The sequence below is a fragment of the Paramisgurnus dabryanus genome, chromosome 8, assembly GCF_030506205.2.
Source record: "Paramisgurnus dabryanus chromosome 8, PD_genome_1.1, whole genome shotgun sequence".
Classification (NCBI taxonomy): Eukaryota; Metazoa; Chordata; class Actinopteri; order Cypriniformes; family Cobitidae; genus Paramisgurnus; species Paramisgurnus dabryanus.
In genome coordinates, this window is record NC_133344.1 from 38,669,648 (window position 1) to 38,693,390 (window position 23,743).

A 23,743-nucleotide genomic window follows, 5' to 3' on the forward strand; every position below is an offset into this window, starting at 1 on the left:
AAACTAATCCCAGCTGGACATTGCGAAACATTTCTGTAAACAAGACGGAAAACATTTTCTCGCTGGATACGGGTGTGCGTGCGCAAGAGAGGAAACGAAAGAACGAGCAGATACTGTCCGTTTCTATATCCAAAGGCTGCAGCCTGCAGAGGTCGCATATGCAGCGTCATCAAGCCTGGTTTATTTAAGTTAATTAATTATTACATTCGCACGTAATACGCATATTACAACTATTTACTATAAACAAAGAATAATATTTAACTTTATAATTGTTAATATATTGAAACAAGACAGTCTTGATGACGTATGCACCCTGGAAATGCGAGCACCGAACGCTGCAGCCTTCGCATTAAGACACAGCCACTCTAGTAGTGTGCGCGTGCGAGGTACTGCTCGTTCTCTCTCATGCAATCATCAACATTATCAATATAATTATATTACAAAAAGACTTGGCTGGACAAAAATTAGTTTTGGTGGCTGCTAAAAAAATCAGTGTATGAAGTAACCTGCAAAAAATAAAACTTGTAGTAACAATAAAATCTGTAATCTCTCGCGGGCCAGATGAAATGATGGGGTGGGCCGGATTTGGCCCGCGGGCCTTGAGTTTGACACCCCTGGTTTAGGGCCATGTCCTGAGTACAGTATGTATGTATGCTATGTATAGTGACCCTACATACATATATATATATATATATATATATATATATATATATATATATATATATATATATATACAGTTATGGTGACACAAAATGATTTAAAACGTGAAATAAGGTTTTGGATATTGCCCATCTCCAAGTCATTCACTATCTGTGCAACTTCTTTTGCTTGGTCACACCACCAGGTGTCACTGTGGCCTCAAAGCTTCAGCACTGGCACTCAGAGATCAATTGCTAAGTCTGAGGTGAAACACATTTAGCATTAGCATACAGAAGAAGACATTAATAAATAAATAAATAAATAGATAAATATATAAATGTGTAAATAAATAAGTGTAGAGTTAAAGGCGCAAAAGAGGATGTTTTTCGCCGACTGAGAATCCAAAAACGATTACTGAGTTTTTTAAATGAGCGCTTGCGTAAGAACAGCCTCCCTCCTTCACAGCTCATTTCTAGGGAACGCCTTCCAAAACTCGTGCACGAATATTTGAACACGAGTGTTTGTTTAACACTGGCATATGCTGTGTCGCGTGACTCGCGTCAGTGGATTCATTATGTAAAATGATGATAATAAACAAATAAGACGTTAAAACATTAGATCAGTCTACGCTACTCCCATTTCAACTAGCATGTAGCAGACTGGTCACTGCCTTACAACTACAGTACAAGAACAACGCCAATATACTTGAATAACAGTACAACAATAATTATTCCCCAAAGAAAGAATAATCAATGTTACCTGTCGGGAAGAATTTTGCGAACTGCGCGTCTGTCTTGACACCTCTCTGTTCCTTCATTGCTCTCGAGCGTTGAAATGTTTCTCCAATAATGACTCTGTTTACATTACGTTCTTCTGACAATTTTCTCCTATTCCCAGCGGCTTAAAAAAGTCTTTCTTTTGCGTCCTCCTTCGAGTTTCTTCTCTACCCTGGTGCAAATTCGAGAAGGAAAGCAGGATCGACAATGAAAACAAAACGAAACTTAAGACAGAGTTTCATGCGCTATGCGCATGCGTCGCCTGTGTTTAGTTACTGGAGCGTGCACGTCTCTCACAAGGATCGTAATGGCAGTGATTGACAAGCCAGAGGGCCAATCGCTTATGCGATGACCGCATGAGGAATTGGCTGATGTTTTTAATAGAGATGGGTCCGAGTCCACCTTTGTCGAGTACGAGTCAAGACCAAGTCCTTAAACATCAAGTCCGAGTCCAAGTCCGAGTCCAAAAGGGTCCGAGTTGGACTCAAGTCCGAGTTATTAAAGGCCGAGTCTAAGTCGAGTCCGCCCGAGTCCAGAAAGTAATTAAATTGAAAAAAGATACAAAATTTGTATTGTTAATGGTTACTTTCTATTAATACTTTAACCTTTCAACCCATTTAACCAATGTCAATATAAAATGTAATAAAAATACCTCTATTGTATCTTGTCATTGCCATTGAACATTTTTATTCTATGTCAACTAGTTTCCTATCAAAACTGATTTCAAAGAAAAGAAAGGGATATAGAGGTATCTTCTTTTTACCAGATGTCTTGCAAATAAATTCTCTATGATTTTCGTAAGCAAAACAAATTATTGCTGACTTTGAGGACATTGTGCTAGCCACGCATTGATGTGTGTGATGTGTTTGTCTGCAAGTATGATGCGACTGGCTGCTGCCTGCCAAGTGTGTTGCAGTAAAATAACAGGAGGGGAGACACTGGTCCCGTACACACTGCATATTAATTCGGTTGTCACTTCACCTTTTAATGCTTAATCCTGTTCTGTACACACACACTTCAGTAATTTACGCTATTTACGTACAAAAAAGCAGAGGACCTGGCAACACTGTAAGACCGCGCGCGCTGTGAAGCAGCCTCACAAAAGAAGCGTACAATACACAACGCCCGGACGGAGGTTCATTGCAAAACACAATGCTGTTAGATTATTTTGGTCAAAACTGTGAGTGATAAGCACGCGAGACGGCAGAACGTTGCTATGGTTATCTCTGTGTCAATCATCACATTTTCGGGAGTGAGTCTTGTTCCATACAGACATGAAACGAACATTTAGGGGATTCACTCCCGCATTTAAATGCGGTTGTCACTCTCGAAAGTTTGCAGTGTGTACGAGACGAGACATTAATTAATTTCTCATCTCAAGTTCAAGCTGTTTTTAATGTTGCACATGACGTGGACTCGACTGTACTCGGGATTTTTTCTGAGTCCAAAATGTCCAAGTCCGTGTCAAGTCCGAGTACAAATTCACCCGAGTTCATTCAAAATGGACTCGAGTCTGGACTCGAGTCCAAGTTCGAGTACCCCAACTCTAGTTTTTAAGGCCCTATCTTGTGCACAAATGACGTATATTAATAATATTACTTTCAGTGCAGCTAATAAATAGTCTTTTATCATTTAGTAAAGACAGTTTCAAGTAATATTGCAAAAATGTATAAAACAAACATCCTCTTTTGCACCTTTAAATACATATATACATAAATAAATGTGAAAATAAATAAAAGTAAAAATAAATAAATGTATAAATGAAAGAATAAATAAATGTGTAAAAAATACAATTATACATAAATAAAGAAATACAGGTATAACTACTCATTTATTTTATACTTTATTTATTTCTGTATTTTTGTTTTTTTACATTTCTTTGTATATTTATTTATGTATTTATTTATTTATGAATATGGCAGAATTGTCTCTCCATAGGTGGTAACCTGGTTTAAAATAGAAGTTCTGTAAAAAAAATATTCACTGCTAGAGGTAAGATTAACCACTACGCCACTGAGTTGTGAAACAAATCTCACACTTTCTAGATGAAATCAGGTCCATGATTAGAGACTTATAAAGAAAATAAACAGCTCAACAGTTTGGGCGCCAGGTACAGTAGGTGCGTTCCTACCGAATTTATTCATAAGACAAATAACCGGATAACTCCGTAATATCACCACCAATTACATAAAAAACTGCATAACAAAATAAACAACATATAAAACTGTTAAAGATTCATGAAACCCCTGAACCAAAATTTCTGAGATTTTAACAGAGGTATGTGTGTTGAACACCACTGAAGACAATGTTAGCAGCTGTTAGATTTAATGGTAGGGGGGAAATGGTTAAATTTTAGTTTTTATACGCTATTTTCGTCTTCCGGGTTTAAAATCTTCATCCAGTTCACGTCACAGGCTGTGACGGGGCAGAGCACAGATAGTAACTTGACGACTCATCGTTGTCTCATAATTATTAACGAGACTGAGTTTTTTATCCAATGAGAAGACAATCTCTTAATTATTCATGACACCACGCGGATCTTCCCAACGACAGACTTGTCAAGCAAGCTGTGATATCGCGCAGTAGATGAGTGAGGCGATCATGGGACGCAAGTGTTTGTTTTCGTGGTGCAAAAGTTCAAATGGGTTGCATATGTTTCCCCGCGATGCTGCCAGGGCTAGACTCTGGCTTCGGGCGGTTGGTTTTTAGTTTTTAGTCTTCTCTGATTAGTTAGCTATCAGCTAGCTACCATTCTGACACTTCTCCCATCCGCGCAGCCTCCGGTTCGTCCATGTTTTCGTCCACAGTCACGGCAGGGGCTATTGGCTCAAATTGATAGGGCAGAGGACCTGCACTGCCATCTAGTATGTCTCCATTTAGCCCTGGGGAATCAGGAGGAGAGAAGTCCTCCACCTCCAGAGCCCTGCGTACTGCTGCCACTGCAAATTTCTATGTCACTGTCCATCTTTATTTGGGGTTCAGCGGGCGCGTAGATCTATGCTATGTACGCATTTTTTTTTTTTTTTTTTTTTTTGCTATGTACGCAATGTTTTTTTTAAGCGTTCTTTTTTTTCAAATATATGCATTCATAGTGTGTATATAAACAACTTTATATTTTATAATGACTGTAATTACTCATGTACATTAATATGTTTTAAATAGAATTATGATTACTGTAGGATATATGTAGCAGGGCATTCAGTAACTCTTGAAAAGACAAAAATAAAGTGTCATTTAATTAGATTTTAACTTTTCCAGGGTTTTTTTTTTTTAATTAGTATTTCCTCACGTTTTATCACTTATTTTTAGTGACAGTCCATATGCATGGGCTACTGGCGATGAGAGTTTCCCCCCTCCCCTCTCCTCTCCCTTGCCGTACAACACACACTCCCCTCCCCCTTCTCACAGCCACCACGCCCATTTCAGTTGCATTTTTCAAAAAGATTGTGAGCTAGACTTGAGCTAAAAGAGGGGGGTTTCATGACCCTTTAAATAAACAAAAAGAAATAACAGGGAACAAAAAATAGTTCTCATACAGATATTTAAGTTACACTCTGCGGACAATCACAGTAGGCCAACTTTAAAACAATCATTTGTGTAGCAACACATCACATAAGTGAATTGAAGTATGGAACATGAACATTGTTCTGTCAAACACAAATTTTTTCATCATCAGAACCATATAGTTTTATGTCCATAAAGTAAGGTAAATAAAACAAACTTGAATAAATTAATGTTATGAAAGAAATATTGTGTGTGTGTGTGTGTGTGTGTGTGTGTGTGTGTGTGTGTGTGTGTGTGCCTGGTAATTATCACGTTGTGGGTACCAATTGTCCCCACAAAGATAGGAATACCAGTATTTTTGTGACCTTGTGGTAACAAGCTTATAAATCAAACAAAATGATGTTTCTTGAAAATGTGAAGTAGGAGAAGGGTTTCTGTAATGGTTGGGGTTAGGGAATGGGCTAGGTAAGGGAAATAGAATATACAGTTTGTATAGAATAAAATGCATTACGTCTATGGAATGTCCCCACAAAACATGGAAACCAGAATGTGTGTGTGTGTGTGTGTGTGTTTACATTCTATTGAAATTTTTTGTTATAAATTCCCAAGTAATCCTTATCATGGTTTTACTACAAAGTTACATTGTTTAACATTCCTACAAGGCTCATTATGTGGCTCATTATGCAACTCTTTTGTTCTCCAGCTGTCAATCACAGATTATTCAGGAGCTTTCCCGCCTCCACGCATACGGCCTTTCTCAAGCAAAAGTGTCTTAGAAATTGTAAATCAATATATTGCTTTATGTGAATGAGCAGGCCAAATGATTTTCACATCATTTTGAAGAAAAAAACTCTAGACTACTAGATCCTTTTTTGAAAGTCTTGGGAAAACATGTTTAGAATGAGTTTTGTGGACTTTTATCAGTGACTTAAAAATTTTGTTTTTTCAAAAACCACGCATAAACATTTTTCTCTCAAAAATACAAACATGTACATACATGTTGATCATATAATATTGTAGCCCAGTTTGTGCTGACACAGTGTTATGAGACTTTTGCCATTAATATGTTTTTAAGCAACTGAAAAAAGCACAAATGTCAGTGCATGTCAAAACTTCCCCAGTGCCCTAAAAACCCCTTGGATCCCAGAGGGTTAAAGAAATTAAGAATGTTTCCATTTTTGTCATGACACTCTTACTTCATTACCTTTTAAGGGCGAATGATTTGGGATTCTGGAAAGACACATGACTTCACCTCTGTGTATTTTATCACACTTCTTCAAATTGCATGGTGATCTCCCTACAATTTAAAACACATAATATTACTGATTTTTATTACAACATGGTAGCATGGTGGTGCATTACAAGGGTGAGTGGTAGCTCATGGACATAGCCATAATTTAAAAAATTATTATTAAAGCCATAATACAAAAAGATAGGAAAAAAATGCTATTATGTCTCTGTCTACTGAAAACAAAGAGTTTGAAATATGTAGGCCTACATACTGTAGAATAGTGGCACACAAAATAAATTAATTGCTGTGCTGAAAAGTTACTGTCACAGAGTGACTTTTTGAAGGGGCGGAACTGAAAGTGGGCGAAAAATAGTTCCGCCCAGACGCTATTCCCCGAACACCAGTCACTTCCGGGAACTCCAGGAGACCGAAATTTGGGCAGTATTGGCAACAGGTGTGTCGCCGAGTGATTCGATTGGGTGATTCAACAGGAAAGAGACGTATAAAGAGGGCATCAGAAATACAGGAAGTGTGGTCGATTTCCAGCAGATACTGCGGGTGAAAACGGAACGATTGGGGCATTCGGAGAGGAAACAGAGACGGACGTAGTGTGGACTTTGGACACTCGCAAAGCGAAGGAAGGAGTGGGCCGACAGAAATATACAGGTTTGAAACGGAAAACTTGATGGAGGAACCGCTTTGTTGATTGATGCTGTCTTTATGAAAGAAGGGATACTTACCCCGAAGAGCTGCTAGAGGATACGGTGTCAAGCGGATGTCACTCTTCCGGCTGTATATGTGTGAGTAGCTGAAGGATAAAGAGAGGAAATTAGCATCAACGGAGTTGTGAGTACATTGAATTATCAATCCGTCTATGTATCTTCCCTTGAATATGGAATGCCAACAATTGCTTTGAGTTGTGAAACAGTGTGTAAGCGGCCCCATGGTTGTCGAAGATCCAGTCATCCCTTTGCATCCAGTTCCGCACATTCAAGCCACTTACCTGGGAAGCCTACCTGCATATTCATGGCAAATACTTACCTTTCTGCCTATACATCAAGAGCCGACCACTAACCAATCTCTGTGTCTTCAAGGAAGTCCAGCTGGCCTTGGAGACTCCAATTGCCCCTGAAGTAGACGCCGCAGGACAAGGTACTTACCTCTGTCCACGTGTCACTTAACTTACCGTGTCTCTCTCTTTGCCTCAGGAAGACGGAAAGGCGCCATGGGCAGTCCACCTGTAAGATAGGAAGCAGTGTTAGCTGGAAACAGTAGAGGAAAGTCACGTTTGGGAAAAGTGCATCACCTGGGAAGACCTACCCGAGCATTCCCGTGACGAAACACAAGCATCCCTGGCATATACTCTCCGGTCTGAGAGTTTGTTTTAGTTCCCCCTTCCCCTCCCCTATTTACATTTTAAATAATTTAAATAAAGTTTGTTTTAAGTATACTTACCTCTTCTCGTGTGTCTGGTCATTGGGGTGTTCTTGGGACCTCCTCGAGGTGGAAACTAGGGAGGGGCGAGACTCACGACATCTGTGGTCCGCTCCGACCTGTGACATAACCATTGATTGTATCCTAAATATTTTCCTATATTTTCCTAATGACAATGATATACCAGTCCTGAGAAACATTGTAGCAGGTGTTTTTAAAAAGCCACTCACTTCTCACCTGTGAAGTTTCTCGTGTTTGTGTGTCATTCTGTTTCTGACCTGACAACCCTTGCTGTCTGTTTCTTGTTCAATTCTGACAATATATATATAAAAAAGTAAAATTAGTGCAATATTGGAACAGAATTCTATAAATGACCTTTATCAGAACATGAATGCATACACTTGCATACTGCATTTAAGTAATTACTGTAAAATAGCAGGGTTAACACAACATTACCTGATCCAGATGTAGTGGCTGTTGATGCATGAAAATCTCAGCATTGACAAGATCACCATCACCTTTCTAATTTAAAGGTCTCTGATAACGAAGACATTACAAAAGAGTTATAAAAATACAAGATCACATTTGTCTAGATAACAAATATTTTTAATTTCTATTAAAACTTACTAATTATTCAACAAGAGAAGTGAGCAGAATTACACAATTACAATTAATTTCAATTCGAATAGAACATGCCAACTTACACGACTTGACATTTTCGTACAAAGGAGTTAAGTGTTTCATGCAGCTTTAAATCATGGATACAGCGCGAGGGACCACAGGTGCAAGCATAAGCGTAACATTGATTGATTGCCATGGAAACATGAAGGTCACGTCGATTATCTTGTCCCTTTTAATTTTACAACTGCATTTACACACATTACCCCGTCGTGAAAACCTCAGCATTATTAATATTGGATTCAACGCCCATGTTATAACGTCATCAATAAGTTTAGATTAATGTCATTAACACAAACTGCTACACGTATCCGTTATTGCGAATTCGTGAGCCATAAAATATTAACATCTCATCTAAGTTTTAACACGTAATCAGTTACATGATTTTGAGAGAGCAAGCAGCATTAACTGACCGCACTCATGATCGAGCTGCTCCTCCTTAAAAAAGGCTGATAGGTGTCTGTGGGGCCTGTAAGACCTCTCGGATATACACTGACTGAACTACGATATCAACACTTTTCCACCGAAGTTGTCCAAAAAAGCATTTTCATTTATAACTAGTTGCTTTTCTGAAGCAAAAACAACCAAGTGATTAAGCTGATAACAACAGATATCATATTACTTGATTATTCATATTAACGAAGTCCAATTTCAGCGGGAACATCCTGTGGACTAGCAAAGTAACCACTATAACGGATACATTCGCAACTAACAGAAAAAAGAAACGAATTGGCATCGTGTCATTTTTGTCATATGTAAATAAAATAACGTTATGCGTTTTAAACATTGACTTATTGACTTTAAATTTCCTTACCTCTACTTTCTCCGAAGTATTTTCTCGTGTGATACGCAAGATCTAGCAGCCAGCCGTTAAACAGTCCAGTCTCGTGTAATCTCGCGAGATTACCTCGCTACCTGTATATTCAATAACATGTTACATTTTTAAAAATTAGTATTTTCATCAGTTTCATAAAATTTGTTTTTTAATTTTTTTTTCTAAATGATTTACAAATTACAATGTCATAAAACATTATTTTATTGTCCCTTTGCAACCGTTTACTTCACTGTTGTTTCAACGTTGTATCAACGTTGAACAAACAACTGATGATATTTCAACCAAATTTCAACGTTGATTTTTAAGCATTTTATTAACCTTTTTCAACCGTTTACCATTCACCGTTGTTTCAATGTTGTATCAACGTTGAACAAACAACTGACGTTATTTCAACCAAATATCAACGTTGAAGGTCGGTCATATGCCTGCTGAGTTGTTTCTTTAACCTTTTTTACAATAAAAGCTATTTCCTCCTCATTTCCACATTGCACCATCATCTGCCAAGGGAAAATCCCTTCTCAATATTTAAAAACACATCATTAGTCATCATAGAAAAATATCAAAGGACTATAGGCTTCCTTGTCACTTATTATACCTGAAAATTTTGCCCAATCTTTACCTGAATAGACCTTCCTAACAAAATTTCAACAATAACATTTTTAACAAAATCTAATCAGTTTCCCTTCAACTTCTGGTTTCTCAATTAAATTTTCAGCTCTTCTTTCCACATCATATCATAGGCTGTCTCTATGCTAAAAAATACTGCCGCTATTAGGATGAGCTCTTTGTATTTAATGTTCCAAACTGTAGTCAGACTTTCATATGTATACATTAACTAACAATGTAAAAAATTCTTTGCTGCCTTAAATTTTAGATTAAATTGCGGCAATACAAGACACTTTTACATTTACAGTAAAAAGTGTTCACCCGTTGTTTATCTACAGCGAATATACAGTCATTAACTGTGCACACTTTAAAAACCATATAATGTTTGGTCATATTATGTTAATTTGAAAATTGAATATTTTGACTATTGTGGGTGTTGCATTAGATCAGTGGTTCTCAACTTTATTCCTGGAGGCCCACTGCTCTGCACATTTTGTATGTCTCCCTTATTTAACACACCTGATTCAAATCATCAGCTCATTAGCAGAGATCTCCATGAACTGAAATGAGGCCAGCAGATAAGAGAGACATACAAAATGTGCAGAGCTGTGGGCCTCCAGGAATAATGTTGAGAACCACTGACGGAGATGAGAAACACTGCATTAGATGATATACAGTCATGTACATTTGCACAGAATAATAAAGGGAGCCTGTAAAAATAAATGAAAAAAAAAGTAAAAAAGAAGGTTATTGCTATCGTCTAGAGATCTCAATGCTCCAAATAGTATGAAAAAATCTAGAATTATGTTGTGAATGTAATAAAGTTTTATATTAAACATATTTTTTTATATTAAACCTATAATTTCATTGATTCCATCATTTCTATTTTTTAAATGATATTATAATTAAAGCATTAATCTCATGTTTTGATATGCTATAATTGCACTACCTGCTAAAAAAAAGCAATAGACACCATCACAGAAATTCTATTGGATTTATTGGTTTTAATGGAAATTTGATTGGTTGTATTGGAAACTATAAAGGTCTCTATGGGTCTCTGTTTGTCTGTACTGGTATGTGTTGGGTTCTATTGGTGGGGCCATTAAATCCTAATGGAATATGTCCCAAAACACACTACAAAAAGGAATTTTGTAATGGTTTTGATGGTAAAAGCTAATGGTAGGTACTTTAATGGAAACCATTAGGAATTTCTGTTATGGTTTATTGTTTTTTTCAGCAGGGCTGAAGGGCAATTTCCTAGGCATTAGCATTGTATAGTATATGCCACAAGACAGCTTTCTGTATTCTATGTCTTGACATAAGCTATATATGGTGATGCATATAAAGTTTAAAAATCTATTCATATGGAGAAATATAACAGCAATAGAAAGGTTTGTTTCTGTTGCTGTCAACTTTGTCTTTTGGACGTTTCATTTAAAAAAATCTTGAAACGCCAATGTAAAGTGTTTTGCAGCCGCATTTCAAATGAGGCATTGATCAATATTCTTGCGTGCGCTGGTTTCTCTCCGCATTCTGGGCTGCTGGTGGGCAAGTCTCAAGCTCTGGTCAGCCCCCATCCGGCGCATCTGCATTAAATGTGATTAATAGTGCATAATTTCACGTGCTTCAATGTTCAGGAGCTGTTGATGACGTGCATTTGATATTGATGTGTGCCAAGACATAAAATTTTTAGAAATCACGACCGGATGGGTTTAGGGCCATGTCCTGAGTACAGTATGTATGTATGCTATGTATAGTGACCCTATATATACAGTCTTGTTCAAAATAATAGCAGTACAATGTGACTAACCAGAATAATCAAGGTTTTTTGTATATTTTTTATTGCTACGTGGCAAACAAGTTACCAGTAGGTTCAGTAGATTCTCAGAAAACAAACAAGACCCAGCATTCATGATATGGACGCTCTTAAGGCTGTGCAATTGGGCAATTAGTTGAAAGGGGTGTGTTCAAAAAAATAGCAGTGTCTACCTTTATCTGTACAAACTCAAAACTATTTTATACAAACATTTTTTTCCTGGGATTTAGTAATCCTGAGAATCACTAAACTAATATTTAGTTGTATGACCACAGTTTTTTAAAACTGCTTGACATCTGTGTGGCATGGAGTCAACCAACTTGTGGCACCTCTCAGCTGTTATTCCACTCCATGATTCTTTAACAATTCATTCACATTTCTTGGTTTTGCTTCAGAAACAGCATTATTGATATCACCCCACAAGTTCTCAATTGGATTAAGGTCTGGAGATTGGGCTGGCCACTCCATAACATTAATTTTGTTTGTTTGGAACCAAGACTTTGCCCGTTTACTAGTGTGTTTTGGGTCATTGTCTTGTTGAAACAACCATTTCAAGGGCATGTCCTATTCAGCATAGGGCAACATGACCTCTTCAAGTATTTTAACATATGCAAACTGATCCATGATCCCTGGTATGCGATAAATAGGCCCAACACCATAGTAGGAGAAACATGCCCATATCATGCTCCATGCTTCACTGTCTTCACTGTGTACTGTGGCTTGAATTCAGAGTTTGGGGGTCGTCTCACAAACTGCCTGTGGCCCTTGGACCCAAAAAGAACAATTTTACTCTCATCAGTCCACAAAATGTTCCTCATTTCTCTTTAGGCCAGTTGATGTGTTCTTTGGCAAATTGTAACCTCTTCTGCACATGCCTTTTTTTACCACAGAGGGACTTTGCGGGGATTCTTGAAAATAGATTAGCTTCACACAGACGTCTTCTAACTGTCACAGTACTTACAGGTAACTCCAGACTGTCTTGGCTGAGCCTTTGCCATTCTGGTTATTCTTCTATCCATTTTGATGGTTGTCTTCCGTTTTCTTCCACGTCTCTCTGGTTTTGCTCTCCATTTTAAGGCATTGGAGATCATTTTAGCTGAACAGCCTATCATGTTTTGCACCTCTTTATAGGTTTTCCCCTCTCCAATCAACTTTTTAATCAAATTAAGCCGTTCTTCTGAACAATGTCTTGAACGACCCATTTTCCTCAGCTTTCAAATGCATGTTCAACAAGTGTTGGCTTCATCCTTAAATAGGGGCCACCTGATTCACACCTGTTTCTTCACAAAATTGATGACCTCAGTGATTGAATGCCACACTGCTATTTTTTTGAACACACCCCTTTCAACTAATTCAACTAATTGCCCAATTGCACAGCCTTAAGAGCGTGCATATCATGAATGCTGGGTCTCATTTGTTTTCTGAGAATCTACTGAACCTACTGGTAAATTGTTTGCCACGTAGAAATAAAAAATATACTAAAAACCTTGATTATTCTGGTTAGTCACATTGTACTGCTATTATTTTGAACAAGACTGTATATACACAGTTATGTTGACACAAAATGATTTAAAACGTGAAATAAGGTTTTGGATATTTCCCATCTCCAAGTCATTCACTCCCTGTGCAACTTCTTTTGCTTGGTCACACCACCAGGTGTCACTGTGGCCTCAAAGCTTCAGCACTGGCACTCAGAGATCGATTGCTAAGTCTGAGGTGAAACACAACCCCCTCATTAGCATACAGATGAAGAAATGAATAAACAAATAAATGTATAAATAAATAAATGTGGAAATAAATAAATAGATAAATATATAAATGTGGAAATAAAGTAGTGTAGACTTAAATACATATATACATACATAAATAAAAGTTAAAATAAATAAAAGTAAAAATAAATAAATGTATAAATGAAAGAATAAATAAATGTGTAAAAAAATACAATTATACATAAATAAAGAAATACAGGTATAAATACTCATTTTTTTATTTTATTTTTTTACATTTCCATGTATATACATTTCTTTATTTATTTCTGTATTTTTTACATTTCCTTGTATATTTATTTATGTATTTATTTATTTATGAATATGGCAGAATTGGCTTTCCATAACCACCGTTACAGATTTGGCGCCCGAACAGGGACCTGAACATTTAAAAACTGAAACATTTTACAGTGAACTGTGAACCTTATTTAAAAAAAAAATGATTCTGTGAACTTAATATTGACAGTTTGGTGAATTTGTATGGTCATGTTTTTTTTCTCTGTGAAACTGTTCAGAACGAATGAATGCATTACATGTTTAATTGACTTTGTGTTGCTATGGTCTGTGAACCAGGTTAACTGAACTGCTGAATTTCTTGGTTTTGAACAATTGGGTGAACAAATTTGTTTAAGAAATTTTGCATTTAAATGATAAACCATTGTAAAATGTAACCCCTTTGTAATTTAAATTTTTTTTGTGTGGAAAATTAACCATTTGTACTCAAATCAAAACACATTTCCACAACATTTATACACATTTAAACATGGCCCAAACCCATCCTCAGCCATCTACTTTTGTGGAAATGTACCCCCCAGACACTCCCAAATGGCCACTTGGGCAACCAAGCTCACATTTACCCAGACCAATTCAGCTACCATCATATGCTCCTCGCCCAGACTCCATGCAGTTATGTACCTCAGCAGAAGTGTCTGGAACTCAGCATAACTTACCAGGGTTTCTCCCTACTCCTGGAAGAGAAATTGATCAGTTATCAACACAAGTGCAAGGGAACTGGGATTACCTATTTAATTGCCTACAACAGCAGGACATAGCTTTAAGGGTAACCATGAATGAATTTGCAACAACTACATCAATGAATAATGTCAAAATTGACACTTTGACTACGAAGATTGAAACTCATCATCAACAACTTCAAAGAGTCATTACCGTCCAACAACAACGTATGGAGGAGAACACAGATCAATTAACAAAAGCCATGAAGTTATTGGTAACAGGTGAACTAGGGAAAAGTGAAAGCACCGTTATCTCTGAAATTCGTCATTCGAAATAAGTCATTTAAAAAACTCTGGAACAACAGTGACTGACCCTCAAAGAACCTCCAAATCAACTATCCAAACAATTTCTCCAAAAGCCCTGGCATATTCCGAAGTCTTGGGACTGGATTTATATACATCAGTAAGTTGCAGATACATGTTGCAGGTGGAAAATATTCTTTCAAATTTGCTCCGGGCCATGAATATCCCTTCCAACCTGGACATGCCAGCATACCAGCTAAAGGAATACTACCACCTAAAAAAAAGAACGCAAAAGTCAAATCTAACCCTCTCATTATTCAGCTCCGTTTCACCACTGCAGCTATCACCAGTACTGCAACTAAATGACCTGGATGACAACACGCTAATAGGTGCTATAATAAATGAAGCTCACTTACTTCCTGAAAAAAAAGGTCAACTACTTTATCTTCTTGAGAGCAACCCTGAAGTCTGTACCCTCGGACGGACAGCTATACTCCAGCACTGTCTTTACACTGTTCATCCAGTACCTATCAAAGAACGACCATATCGATTAACTCCAGAAAAACAAGCAGTGGTACAAGTACAACGTCAAGCAACAATGAGCTCATTGAACCATCACACTCTGCCTGGGCCTCACCTTTTGCCCTGGTACCCAAAAAAGATAGTAGTCTGAGATTTTGTCTAGACTATTGAAAAATGAATGCCATTACTGAGAGAGATGCTTATCCCCTTCCCAACATCACCAAAATCCTTGAATCACTCTCTGATGCAGTGTTTTTTTTTTACCATTGACCTCAACAGTGGTTACTGGCAAGTGACAGCAAGCCCAAGACGCCGTTTGGGATATTCCAGTGCAAAGTCATGCCATTTGGTCTTAAAGACGCGCCAGCAACTTTCCAGAGATTGATGGAAACCGTGCTGGATGAGTTACGGGGAAAAATATGCTTTGTGTATATTGACGATATCATCATCTACTCAACCTCTATCGCCCAACATTTCCATGATCTCCAAACTGTCTTCACTCATCTACATAATGCAGGCTTAACCATCAACGTCAAGAAAAGCAACATGTAGTTTTGGGACATGTAGTAAGCACAAGAGGCATATCAGCTGACCCTACCAAAGTAGAGGCAATACAATACGTTCATACCCTGTACCCAAAAACCTTAAGGAAGTCCAACAGTTCCTTGGGTTGGCGGGTTGGTATCACCAATTTGTGTCTAATTTCCCTAAAAAGCTGAAAAAAGGGGCATACTTTTCAGTGGACTCCCTAGTGTCAACATGCCTTAGAAATGTTTAAGTCATGCCTCATCTCTCCTCCTATCCTTGGACATCCAGACCTTCAACTTCCATTTGTAGTCTACACTGATGCCAGTGCCTCAGGATTAGGAGCAGTGTTGACACAAAGAAAAAAATCAAGGTTTGGAAGAGGTGATAGCCTATGGTAGTCAAACTTTAACCAAACCATAAATTAATTACTCTGCTACTGAGAAGGAATGTTTGGCCATAGTATGGGCACTGGAAAAATGGGGCATTACTTGGAACCTAAACTCTTCACCATAGTGACCAACCACTCATACAGCACATGGATGTCATGTCTACACTACTCAGAAGGAAGAATCTGAATTCCCAGTTTCTGCAATAGACATCTGGGAAGAACAACATAAAAATCCAGAAATCACCAAACTCTTTCAGTTATTAGCCAAAAACGATCCTACAGTACGAGAAGAATATGAAGTGATTGAAAACAAACTTTACCCCGGAACTCCTCTAGCAGATAATCAAGTACAGTATCGAGTCTATGTTACTGCCACCCAAGTGCAAAGCATTTTACATTACTACCATGCACACCCATTAAGTGGACATTTAGGAATTTACAAAACTCACCAAAGAATACATTCGGTTGCATTCTGGCCTTCCATGTGGACATCAGTCAAACAACATGTGAGAAACTGTAGGTCATGCCAAACTCTGAAGAATGAGAACCAGAAACCAGCATGAAAAATTCAACAGACCACAACTACTCGTCCAAACGAGATGTTGGGAGTGGATATTATGGGTCCTCTACCTCAGTGTTTCTCAACCCTGGTCCTCAAGGACCCCCTTCCAGAAAGTTTTAGATGTCTCCTTATTTAAAACACCTGAACCAACTCATCAGCCTCCTTCCAGAATGTCTCCCTATCAAGTAATAATTTAAATCAGGTGTGTTAATTAAGGAGACATCTAAAACTTTCTGGAACGGGGTCCTTGAGGACCAGGGTTGAGAAACACTGCTCTACCTCGTAGCCCCAGCAGAAATGAGTACCTTCTGGTATTTGTGGATTACTTCACCCGCTGGGTTGAATTATTTCCTTTGCGGAAGATTACTGCTCAAACTGTTGCAACACACCTAAGAGAAGACATCATCACCCATTGGGGTGTGCCTGACTACATTCTGTCAGATAGAGAAACACAATTTACATCAGCCATCTTTAAAGAAATATGTGCAAAATGGAAAATCACCCAAAAAAATACCACAGCGTACCACCCCCAGACAAATATGACGGAAAGAGTAAATCGAACCTTAAAACAGATGATCTCCGCATATGTGGGTGATAACCACAGGAACTGGGACCAGTGCCTACCTGAGTTACGTTTTGCCATCAACTCAGCTGTGCAAGAGACAATTGGGATGTCTCCAGCTGAGCTCCACCTGGGAAGAAAATTACAGGGACCAATGGACAAGTTACTGCATGGACAAAATCTTCATCCAACAAATCGATCTTATGATATTGTAGAACATTTAGTCAAGCTACAAACCAGCAAAAGAATGTAGCAAACAAGCGTCAGGAAGACAGCTGTGTAGCTACAACAAAACCCGCAGAGATGTAACCTACAAAGATAGAAAACCTGTATGGGTGAGGAATTTTCCCCAATCAAGTGCTCTACACAATTTTAGTGCAAAACTGGCCAATAAATGGGACCTTTAAATTATCGTGTCTCACTGGAATCCACTGGTGAAGATGTATGCACAGTAAACGTCTGTTACCTGAAACTGTGTTTTCTTACCTCTGAAGAGTTGGAACAAATGGAACATTTGAAACTTCAAGAATCTTCAATGAATCCACTGATGAAGATGAATTCTTAGGTTTCTGACCTCCCTAATACCCTTCTGAACAACCTGAGGTTGTTTCTTTCTTGGGGGGAGAGTGTGGTGATAAAGTGTTTTCCTGTCCGTTTCTTATGCGTGTTATGTTCTGAAAACTGATTGGAGGATGTGACTACAGAAGGAGGAGGAGCAACCTATAAACGACTGTGATTTTTCACTTCCGGGAGCGCTAAGTTGTTTCCTAGTTGTTTTGTACGAGTGTGATGGTGACATCTTCTGTGAACATGCATTACCTAAAACAATGGAGAGGACGTGCAGAGTCTGATAAGCCTGTGGCTATGTGGACAGTTTTTCCTTAAAGTGTCTGTTTGGCCGAGTTCAGGTGTGAAATGGAGAATATGCACCTCGTCCTGTTTGTGGATTATTGATCCTGCTGTTTGTCCATCCTGCTATACACCACATGCTGCTAGTGGGTCACTGCCTCAGTGCCGCATCAATCATACAATCTGAGATCAAACGCACAATCTTATTTAAGCAGAAACACACACACAATATTTCTTTCATAATGTTCATTTATTCAAGTTTGTTTTGTTTACCTTACTCTATGGTCATAAAACGATATGGGTCTGATGATGAAAAAATTTGTGTTTCTTTGACAGAACAATGTTCATGTTCCTTACTTCAATTCACTTATGTGATGTGTTGCTACACAAATGATTGTTTTGAAGTTGGCCTAGTGTGATTGTCCGCAGAGTGTAACTTAAATATTTGTCTGAGAACTATTTTTTGCTCCCTGTTATTTCTTTTAGTTTATGTAACTGTTATATATGCTGTTTATTTTGTTATGCTGTTTTTTATGTAATTGGTGGTGATATTACGGAGTTATCCGGTTATTTGTCTTATAAATAAATTCGGTAGGAAGGCACCTATCTATTTTTTTATAAGTCTCTAAAAAAGTGTGAGATTTTTTCACAACTCGATGGCGTAGTGGTTAGGTCGTTGTGCCACCACGCTGGAGACCCAAGTTCGAATCTGACCTCTAGCAGTGAATTATTATTTTTTTACGGACCTACTTTAAACCAGGTTACCACCGTTACAAATATAAAACAATAAAAGCAAACTAGTGTAATGACGCTGATCCCAAATGGAATTTCAAAACACGATAAAAGGCAGATCATTTCCTGTTCTGCCACAAAGGCTCCTGCTCTACCTTCACATGGACATCGCAAAAAAGACACTCCTGCTACTGCTGCTATATTGTGCTTGCATCCCAGCCACAGCTAAAGTCTGCAAAATGCTTAGCCAGCCATTCCCCCCACTACTTTCTGCAGAAAGAGAAATCAACATCGGTGGGATTTTGCCAATTCATAGAACTGTTGTGCAAAAGTTGCATCCTTTCACTTCCAAACCAGAACCACCTACATGTGTCAGGTCTGTATGAGAATAACGTTGCATTATGAATACTGTAGTATTATGAATACTACTACTGGGATGGTTCACTCAAAAAGTAAAATTCTGTCATTATTTACTTATCATCAAGTTGTTCAATACCTGCATGAATTTCTTTGTTCTGCAAAATGTTTGTAACCAAGTAGACTTGGAGCAACATTGACTTCTGTAGTAGGAAAAAAATAATACTGTTAATAATATCTTAATTTTTGATTTTTGCAACCTACAAGAAAACCAGACAATGAAATTGTTACTTTGGGACTGTGTGATGCTTCTTTTGAGTGGGATGGAAAGTTTAGCTGTAAATATGACTTTATTTTGTGGAAATTAAATTTTTAACAGGTAAAAAATTGTGGGTGACTTTAAAAAGAGAAAACTGCTTCTGTATGTTCTGGATAATTTTTCATGTAAAAATGTCTGAAAGTCTAGATTAAAACGTAGAGGGGATCAAGCTTAACAAAGAGATGTGTCAAGTCATGTGCCATTAAATGTGCTGTCCTTAAATAGATACAACATGTGTTGTTTTAACACATTCATTTTAAGATTGTTAAAAAAAAATATGTTTTATGCATTTACAGTTTGATTTTTATGTTCAGCACTTTGTTCAGTTTTTCGGCTGTTTTTAAATGTGCTCTATATATAAATGAACTTGAACTTGAAACAGGTCATTCTAAAATTAGCATGCTGCAATATTTGTTACAATTGTCTGTATCTGTGTGCAGTGAGAGATGTACTCCTGGCACTAGAAAGGCTGTGCAGAAATAAAAACCTATATGTTGTTATGGCTGTATAACATGTACAGAAGGTGAAATCAGTAAAATTACTGGTAAAATAAATCTGAATAACTATATTTATAAAGGTGGAAAAAATATTGGTAGCACAGGGCAAAAGAAAGAAATCTATATAAGTTAAGAACAACTTGAGGGTCAGTAAATGACCGAATTTCCATTTTGGGTAAACTATCCTTTTAAAAGTGGTACTATAATAATACTGTAATGATTATTTGCAGAATAATGGTAACACTTGACTGATGTTTATTGTCACAGCTTTAACTTGCGTGAGTTTAAAGTGGCTCAGACACTGATTTTTGCCATAGAGGAGATAAACAACAGCACACAGCTGTTGCCTGGTGTCACTTTAGGCTATAAAATATATGATACATGTGGGACAATAAATCAGGCTATTCTGTCGAGTATGGCTTTGATAAATGGCTTTATAGAGACTTTGCATGATGAGTCCTGTTCTAGACCACCATTTGTTCAAGCCATTGTTGGAGAGACAAGCTCCTCTCCCACCATTGCCATCGCCTCTTTACTAAGCCCTTTCAGTTTTCCTGTGGTAAGAACTTTCTTATTTATATGCCACATGTTGTTATGATAAATCAATGCATAATGAACCACTGCAAGATGCAATTGGTGTAAATATAACAAGTAAAAATTTAAGATTTTTTTTAATCCTTTTTTTCTTTTGCTTGTAGATCAGTCATTTTGCCTCATGTGCATGCTTGAGTGACAGAAAAAGGTTTTCATCCTTCTTCAGAACGATAGCCAGTGATTATTATCAAAGCAGAGCACTCGCTCAGCTTGTCAAGCACTTTGGCTGGACTTGGGTTGGAACGATCAGCAGTCGCAGTGATTATGGTACCTATGGAATCTCAACATTTGAAAAGACAGCACAACAATTGGGGATTTGTGTTGAATACTCAGTGACCGTATTAAGAACGGATCCACAAGAGCAGCTCCTAAAGACATTGGAAGTGATTAAAAGATCAACAGCCAAGGTGGTGGTATCTTTTACATCTTCTGCAGATTTTATCCCACTCCTGCAATTAATTGCGCAACAGAATGTCACTGGGCTCCAGTGGGTCGGTAGCGAATCCTGGATCACTTCTCGAATTATTGCAGAAATAAAGGAATACAGTTTCCTCACGGGAGTCGTGGGCTTTGCCTTACAGAACACGAAGCTTGAAGGCCTCCGAGAGTTTCTTTTGACTGTGCACCCTTATCAAGAACCAAAAAATGAACTTTTGAAAGATTTCTGGGAAACAGCTTTTCAGTGCTCTTTCAGAAACACCGGAGGTAGCACAGGTGGCTGTACTGGCTCAGAACACTTAGCAGAAGTGCAAAATGAATATACTGATGCATTAGAGATGCGCATAGCAAATAAAGTGTACACGGCAACTTATGCTGTTGCACATGCACTGCATAATTTAATCAGTTATGTCAATTCCTCCACCAACAGCAGCAAAGTAGAGGTGCCCATGCCAAGAAAGGTAATTAAGAAGACAGACAATTAAAAGATAAAAGTCAAACTGAAACCAATTATGTTTGTGTTTATTTTCAGGTGCTGGAGTATATGAGAGATGTCCGTTTCACTGCCAAAACAGGTGAGAAAATATATTTTGATGCAAGTGGGGATCCTGTGGCGAAATATGATCTGGTCAACTGGCAGCCTGCTAAAGATGGAAGTATGCAGTTTAAACTGGTTGGTGCGTATGACCACTCACTGCCTCCAGAGAAACGTCTTAAAATTAATCAGGAACTTGTGGTATGGGCTGAGAACAGCAGACAGGTACGTCAAAAATAAATTTAAGAGGGCAAATTATGGGTGCATGATAAATGACTTGGCAATATGACAAAAAATATAAAAGCTGACTGGACAAACTATCGCTTTAAGGTTAAGCAATTGACATGGCTTGAAATCATTATTTGGGCCTTACATGGCACTTCTCTTTTCACAGCTGCCAGTGTCCGTGTGCACTGATAGTTGTCCTCCAGGCACTAGGAAGGCTGCACAGAAAGGAAGACCTATCTGCTGTTATGACTGTATTCAATGTGCACTTGGAGAAATCAGTAATCAGACAGGTAATAAGTACTAGCTCATGCTTTAATACTGTACAATGGCTAGAGACCTGTGCTTTGTATTCATATTTGTTTAATTCCTTCACAGATTCTAGTGACTGCATTCCTTGTGATTTGGAGTATGTGTCGAATGAAAGCAAAGACAGATGTGTTTTAAAAGTGGTTGAATTCCTTTCCTATAAAGAAATCATGGGGATTGTGCTTGCTCTTTGCTCTCTCATTGGAGCATTATTTTCATCAATTGTATTTTTTGTGTTTTATCTTCATAAAGAAACACCTATTGTAAGAGCCAACAATTCAGAGCTGAGCTTCCTTTTGCTCTTCTCATTGACTCTGTGCTTTCTCTGTTCACTTACTTTCATTGGTCGGCCCACAGAGTTGTCCTGTATGTTGCGTCACACAGTGTTTGGGATCACTTTTGTCCTCTGTATCTCCTGTGTTCTGGGGAAAACAATAGTGGTGTTAATGGCATTCAAGGCCACACTTCCAGGAAGTAATGTCATGAAATGGTTTGGGCCTCCTCAACAAAGACTAAGTGTTGTTATCCTTACATTAATACAGGTCCTAATTTGTGTGCTTTGGCTAACAATATCACCTCCTTTCCCATATAAGAACATGCATTATTACAAAGATAAGATCATTCTAGAATGTCATTTAGGTTCAGCTGTTGGTTTCTGGGCTGTTCTTGCTTATATTGGCTTGCTTTCAGTCTTGTGTTTTATTTTAGCTTTTCTGGCTCGTAAGCTCCCTGATAACTTCAATGAAGCTAAATTCATCACATTCAGTATGCTCATATTCTGTGCTGTATGGATCACATTTTTCCTAGCTTATGTCAGTACACCTGGAAAATTTACTGTAGCCTTGGAGATATTTGCTATTTTAGCTTCAAGTTTTGCTTTACTATTTTGCATATTTGCCCCAAAATGCTACATAATTTTGTTAAAACCAGAACAAAATACAAAGAAACATATGATTGGGAAATAGCAGTTAAAAAAACTCAAGGATGAAAATCTAAATGGACAACAGTGTGATGTAGTAAGTAAACAACAATTGACAACCAAACACAAAAAAACATTGCCATGGAATAAAAAGCGTGCAAGCACATAAATATGCTTTTGGCTTGTTATAGTGACAAAATGACTGGAAGAGGTTAGGGTTGCCGGATTGTCCTGCTTTTTAATAACCTGTCCCGGCAAATATATCAACTCTCCCGCGACACTGAACATCCCGGTTTTCGAAAAGCTATGTGAATATGTAATTTAGCGCGCGCACGGCAGAGAGGGAGACCTTGCGTCTGTGTGTGCCTCATTTAGCGCATGTAAGACAGAGAGCATCCTGATTGCCCTGTTTCAGGACATCAGCCAATCAATCAATCAGCCAGTCAGTGTGGGTGGGCTTTTATCTCTTCTCCCGAACCAAATTAATCAGTGTATCTAGAAACAGGAGCGCCATGGCAGAGAGAGAGTGCCCAAAAGCGAAAATATAAGACACATTTTTACACCAGATTACACGAAAGTGTATCCATGTCTTAAAAGAGTTAAAATCTTGCATGGTGTACAGTTTGTAACAGTGACTTCAGCTTTAAATGATTGTAAAATACATGTTGAGGTGAGTTCCACAAGTTTAATTTCATGTGCATATTTTTCAGCCCGGCTGGTTACTATTTAGACCTGTTTAAAGTTGCAATGGAATATAAATAAAATAGTTTACATAAATAGTATAAGCAGCTTTTATAAATTGTAAGAGTGAATTACATATTTTAATATAATTAACAAATAATTGGGTAACACTTTACAATAAGTTT

General features: G+C 37.9%; 1 protein-coding gene across 1 annotated transcript; it reads left to right on the forward strand.

The window, feature by feature from the left end:
- The first annotated feature begins 18,773 nt into the window (after positions 1 to 18,773).
- LOC135770294 (extracellular calcium-sensing receptor-like) lies at positions 18,774 to 22,923 on the forward strand. The gene is made up of 6 exons (XM_065280018.1): positions 18,774 to 19,060; positions 20,125 to 20,416; positions 20,556 to 21,350; positions 21,422 to 21,649; positions 21,819 to 21,942; positions 22,028 to 22,923. Exons 1-6 carry the CDS (start codon positions 18,774 to 18,776, stop codon positions 22,921 to 22,923), a joined length of 2,622 nt encoding a protein of 873 aa, XP_065136090.1.
- The last annotated feature ends 820 nt before the right edge of the window (positions 22,924 to 23,743 follow it).

Bases quoted from the DNA above. Each gene is read 5' to 3' on its own strand.
- LOC135770294 (XM_065280018.1), top strand. From the start codon at position 18,774: ATGGAATTTCAAAACACGATAAAAGGCAGATCATTTCCTGTTCTGCCA. The intron at 20,417-20,555 runs GTAAGAACTTTC...TTTTGCTTGTAG, and splicing joins GCCCTTTCAGTTTTCCTGTG to ATCAGTCATTTTGCCTCATG. The intron at 21,351-21,421 runs GTAATTAAGAAG...GTTTATTTTCAG, and splicing joins AGGTGCCCATGCCAAGAAAG to GTGCTGGAGTATATGAGAGA.